General features: G+C 37.2%; 1 protein-coding gene across 1 annotated transcript; it reads right to left on the bottom strand.

Moving 5' to 3' along the window:
• Nucleotides 1-816: 816 nt before the first annotated feature.
• On the bottom strand, nucleotides 817-5,980 carry LOC112506857. Its single transcript, XM_025111158.1, has 3 exons — nucleotides 5,597-5,980; nucleotides 2,201-4,142; nucleotides 817-1,182 (listed from the first exon to the last, which is right to left on the bottom strand). Exons 2-3 carry the CDS (start codon nucleotides 4,022-4,024, stop codon nucleotides 967-969), a joined length of 2,040 nt encoding a protein of 679 aa, XP_024966926.1. The 5' UTR covers nucleotides 4,025-4,142; nucleotides 5,597-5,980; the 3' UTR covers nucleotides 817-966.
• Nucleotides 5,981-6,283: the final 303 nt, after the last annotated feature.

The raw sequence follows: 6,283 nt of genomic DNA, 5'->3' as shown, positions 1-6,283 counted from the left end.
GAAAACCATCGAATATAATTGAATCACGTTTTCTCATTTTAAGGTTGAGTTTTAAAACAACTCAAAAATCTATTAAAACTCAAAATTAGACCTTCAAAACTAAAATATGAGACATAAAACTACTAAAGTTCGATTAAGTACTTAAAATAAAGTTAACCATATAAACAACTCGAAATTTGGTTGACTATCTTACCATCAAGCAGTTGATTTTGGTAAATGAAATCAGCAACCACTGTTATATCTATACCCAAAAACTTAAAAATTGAAATTACAAAAATGGCCTCAAGAAGTAACCTTTATAAGGGTTCCTTTGTTAATTATAAAAAGAAGGGGTTAGAATTGAAAGTCTTAAATAAAGGGAGGGGGTAAATCAAAAATTGGAATCAGAAAAAGGAAAACCAACACCCAAGACACCTCAACAACACCCAAGACACCTCAACGGTTACATTTAGAATTTCAAATTGAAGTGGGTCCAGAACCAGAAGTCAAGATATTTAGGATTTTAGACTAAGAATTAAAAGATTTGTTCGAAACCGGTCCGGTCCGGTCCAAAAACGTTAAAACATTTTAAGAATATGGGCAATAGAAACCTTTATATAAAGAAGAAAGAATGTCGATAGCATCAAACCAAACAAACCCAGTATATCCTATCTGTCATCCATCCCAAAGAAAATAGATAAATGAGTTCTGACATTCGTACGAGGCGATTCAAACAGAAGCATCTGAGATGTATGCAGACCCAAAGAACACAGGTAAATAGGTTCCGATATTCATATGAGCGATTCAAACAAGGTTATCAAGAGATCATGCAAAGATGCCAAGCAAAGCTTCACTAAATTTCATACATAATAATTACATAAATGCAGAATGAAGATGCACAAAGGCACCTTGGCAATATTGTATTTTGTGGAGACTGTTTAAACCCATGAATCAAACCCTTCACCTTCATATTACTAACAAGGGACCTTACCACTTGCATGGAGTTGGGGTATATGGTACAGGAACCTCCTCGCGAACATGTGTTCTGAGTTCCGTATGCTGAGATGTTTTTCGGCATTCCGCAACTGATATACATATTGAGAATGCCTGTAGAGGTGACAATGATGAATTATACTCGACTGAAAATATACCTTCCTTCAATGGAGAGAGGCTGAAGATTGATCTCTTGTTCCCAACTTCTCCCTGTTGATAAATTATGGAGACAATAAGTTCAAGCACACATTGGTGTCTATATATGTAGGAGGCCGAAAAGACATCCCATCGAGTCTCCTTAGGGCCACTGGGGATTTTCCTGACTGTCATCTTCAGGACCCCATCGGATTGGTTGAGGTGCACACAAGATAGCGTGGACACTCACGGTTAACAAACAAAAAGACATCCATTTAACAAGCTTCAGCGGATTCCATAAAACGCCTTCCCATAATCACATTTACGCAAAAATAGTTGAAAAGAAGCAAACGATAGAACACATTGTTTATGTGGAAGCGATTTGAAAGATTATTGACAAGATCAATATTTTCATGGACTAGATAGTACATCAAAGAACAAATAGCATAACTCCCTTAATAATCGAAATCCAGATAGAAGAAGAAAAAGAAAGACGGTCTTTCTAACTGTTTCGAAATAATGCTTCCATGTATACTCCGAATCAGGCTCCAAGTCCAACTGTCACCATGGAACTGGCCAGTCAAAACCTTTGCCTTTGTTACAGTCCCACGTTTGCTAGACTCCAACCATTTCCACTCAATATACGTGGGAACCTCCATTCTCTCCTTACGGGCTCTTTTGGAGAGGAATCTAATGTGGTTCCACGTATTATCACTTCGTATTAGAGCCAACATCTACCACTTGAGACTCGATACTATGGGGTAATCTATATTTGTCTAGCCTCCTCACACTAGACTTGGACCAAATTTTCTCAATATATGTTGGAACCTCCAATCTCTTTTGGAGAGTGATCTAATGGGGCTGCACATATTCTCACAGCATTCTTGAGAAATATCACAATTATATGGTTTTAATATAGTGCATAATCATGGCAAGTAATCACAATTTCAACTAGAATTTTTTTGCTTTTGTTTAGTAAACAAGCTAGAAGAAGGTGCTTTGTAGTCGTTTAGCATACACATTGCAACTAGGCACACACAGGTATGCAGAAAGTATTTCATTTGGGTGGAATGAATCGGATGGTTCTAAATACCTGAAAGAAAAGCTCAAACTGACCGGCAGTCGTGTGAACTTTGTTTGATCTTGATCCACTAGACTGAACCTGATTACTGAGAGTGTTTAATCTGCAGCCCATATCCCAACCCCCACAGTCGCATGCACCTCCAGATCGCCATCGATCAATCAGCGGTGAAGGTTCTCCTTTACTTGGTACGCCATGATTGCCACCAGGTAGAATAACCGTTGTGCTAAAGCTTTCTTGATTATCTTCCCTGTTCACCTTTCTTGGAAACTTGACAACAATGGCTTCCAGTTCTTCTTGTGGCTGGACATTTGGATTCACAGAGAATAAAACAAACTCCCGCATGTCACAGTGAGAACTAAATGGATTTGAAACCTTCATTTGAGCAGTCACGTTAGAAACATAACCATGATCTTTGCTTTTGCTGCCCTGAGATAACCAATTGACGTTCTTTTTCTTCACCTCGTTGACAGTGAAGAACGTATAGAGCCAGCTCTTGTTATCATCTTTCCCTGAAGAACTTAAACTTGTCATCGTGGCTGCAAGTACATCCTTGTTGTTTTCAACTGCAAACGTAAACAAAAGGCGGCCATTCTTAAAAGCTGTCTGAAAAAGAGCTTGCTTTTTTGATGATGATAAATCATCGGCCCTAATTTCCTTGGAGTTTCTGAAATCCAGTTTCTTTTTTGCTTTTGTTCTTGAATCTTCATCGCACGTCTCAGCAAATTGGCGTGCCTTTGGTGGGAAGATTGGATCCAATAACCTCCTTAAAGGACTAGAATGACCCCTATTGCTATCCTTGGTTGAATGTTGAGAAACTGGAGACCCCACTCTTTCTGTAGCAGATTTAGGAGCTGCAGACTTTGAGCTCGTGCTAAGGCTAAAGCTAAAACGACGAAGTGGGGATGTACTTCTCGGTTTACTAACTGCAGTATTGCTTGTTTTAAGATCTGAACTCTTGGAAGAACCAGTTGATCTTTTCCTTTCTGGGGTCTTTTTTCTAGAGGGACTGCTGTGGTTTCTGACTGAATCGAGTTCCATTTGTGAGTTTTTACTGTGGATAAATTCACTCTGAAATGTGTTACCATTTGTTTGATTGCTTCCAGGAACATTTCTAGCTAAAAAGAGCACATTTTCATGCTTTTCCGGGTGATCATCATTGCAGGTTCTGCAAGATGGATCTTGACCATTTCGTAATTCATTTACAGACTCATCTCGGATCTTCAGCTTCCCCTTTGAGGCTGATGATGGTGGTGGTGTGTGACAACTTCCCACATCAAGCAATAGCTTACATTGGCTTCTTGAATTTTTAAAATCTTGAAATTTGTCGAAATTTCCTGAAGACAATTTGACTTTTGGAGTGAAATCTTCTTTTGGAGATGCTTTAAAATGAGATTGTAGAGTTACCCGATGAACTCTCTGACGAACGGGAGAGCAACTTTGACCTCTTCCGGATAGAGGAGATGATCCATCAGTTGAAAACAACGAAGAAGAATTGCTGCTAGATGGTGAACATTTGTTACTTCTAACAATCCCCTGTTTATGATGCAGATTTTGCCATTTTTCTAACCGCCCCCAATCCATAACTCCAAAACTCAAAGCTTGATCTTGGATAGGTTTTCCCCTCTCAAGATAGCTCGGTAAATGCTTCATGTGTTTAACAATCTCTTCCATGTGCAGCGCTTTTTGCTTCTCGCTGCAGTTTGAAGGTGAGGCTTTTTCCATCTCCGGTAAACTCTTTACAACTTTGGAGCGGAAGTCTGCATAGGAACGGTGCCATTTCTCCAATTCAAACTTGTTCCGCAATGTGGCATGATTTGATATAGGATCAGCCATTTACGTCTTTTGGTTATTTTGCAACAAAACTTAACATGCAAATCGATCAGAATTGAGCTACATTCTTTGCCAGAATATCTGTCCTTCAAAGCTTTTAATTACAAGAGGGATATCTCTTCTGAAAACAACGATTAAGATTCAAAATCAGGTAAGATGCAACATCGAAACATTGAAACAAGTTGTTTACGCTAATTATAGACTAAACTACTAAGCAAGTGAAGACTCTAATTTACGAAAGCTGAACATGGCCAGGAAAGAGGAGAAAAGGCATTGCAGCAGAAAATAGCGAACAAAATGCTCGTGTTTGTTTTTGCTATTTTCCCATAAGTTCAAAAGACTAATCACTCGTAGAACAAGCCAGAAATGAAGGTATACCATAACTGAATAACACTGAAGTCAAAGCGAAAATTTTGTTTCTTTACTTTTGGTACCAGCTACATGATTCAATTCAGAACATATGATTTTGCTTCTTATAACTGGAATGGATTACTAAAAGACTATCAATCTGATCCTTGAGCAAAACTTTTAATAGAGACCACCCAGAAAACTAATGGTCTACATTCTCCTTTATGGTCCTCTTCCCCAGTTACAGTAGAGAAATTTTATTGCTTCAAAATACCAAATACTACTGAGAAGTTTATGAAAGGTACATTTTTTATTTTAACAAGATTTAAAGCTAAAAGTACCAATAGGAAGCAAATTTCGTAGGCATTTACATGATATCGGCTATACAAAATTCGTGAAACAAGCATCCAAATGGTTTTTCTACCTGGGTCTTAAAAGTTGCAATTTTTATGAACAAGAACACTAGAGTTCAGTGCATTAGCTTCAACCATCTCCAGAACAAAATTAAAGCTTCATTGAGCCATATCATTAAGTTGTTTTAGATTTTCAAGATGCTTAACTACAACTTAAAGACAGGCTACAAAAAGACAAGTTGAAGAAAGAAACTGAAACTGAGAATCTGGTGGTCCTAATAAATCATTAATATGGGTGTTGAAGATAAGATGATAAAATTATTGTGTTTCACAAAAAACCCATAAATAAGATTCCCTGGTGAAAATACGTATAACAATTCAAAAGAGATTTGGAATATTGAACCTTTGATTGAGACAGGGTGAAACAATAATCAAAAAGCAGCAAAAGCAATTGAGTGGAAAATAAATTAAGAGGGTTTGAGCACATGGTGGTTTCAGTTTTCCTTTTTGCTTCCACTTAAGTATAAAAAATTCTCTGGATGCATCAACAAACATACACTCTAAAGTAGACCCAGATTCAAGTTGTGATTCAACTTCAAAAGCAAGAAATACCCATAAAAAGTGTTCCTTTGGCCATAAAAATTAAAATTAAAAAGGTTAAGAATTTACTCCCTTTCTAAAGAATGTATCTTCGATTTAGTCTTAATTTTGGTGTATAATAAAACGAATGGGAAACCTCTTCCTTTTGCATATCATCAGTTTTCTTTCAGAATTATCAAAAAACATAAGAACAAGACGACATAAAGCATAATAGCGAGCAATTAGTTACTGATTCATGAAAATTACTCACTGAGGCAATTAGTCGAACAGTTACCTGATGCAAACACTCAAACTTCAAAGGGGTTCTTCAAAACGAACAGTGTGTCGGTGGACGGTGGGAACACAGACAAAGAAAATCAAACTTCACCGCAAGAAAGATCCTTTTCCCAAGAAACCCCAAAAAAAGATTTGACTTTCTACTTGTTCATCTTCTTCTTCCCCAAAATCCAGAGAAAGTTTCACAAAAAAGTAATGTGTTTGTGTGTGAAAATAGAGGGATAGATAGTATATTTTAAGAAGGTGAAAGTGTTGTCCTCGTTTGGGCTGGAAGTCACTCGAGCAGTGTCAGAGGGGTCGTTTTCGATCGGACGGCTGCAGGAGGAGGAGGAGGAGATATTCGCGGGTGGTGATATCATTCGTATGAGAAGATTAGATGGGTGAATAATGTGGAACCCATCTGACGAGGTGCTATGAGATTGTCTTTATTATAGGATGCTCAAAAAGACTCTGCTTTTTATCCTTTTAAAGCAAAAAGTTTTAATGCAAATAAATGCCTCTCAAACTAATCATATTATCATATCTTTTTCTTATTTCTAAATTATGATAAAACTGATTTTGTTTTTTACTAAATATTTATCCGGCAAGTGCTTACCGATAAAATTTAACATTATTATTTATTTATCGGGTAAGGATTTAGTCCATCAAAACAACATCGTATGCAACAATTTACCCGATAAGTGTT

The sequence above is a fragment of the Cynara cardunculus genome (genome assembly GCF_001531365.2).
Source record: "Cynara cardunculus var. scolymus isolate 2C chromosome LG 2, CcrdV1, whole genome shotgun sequence".
NCBI lineage: Eukaryota > Viridiplantae > Streptophyta > Magnoliopsida > Asterales > Asteraceae > Cynara > Cynara cardunculus.
Note: the sequence above shows the minus strand (reverse complement) of the source record. Positions and strands in the feature narration are given on the sequence as shown.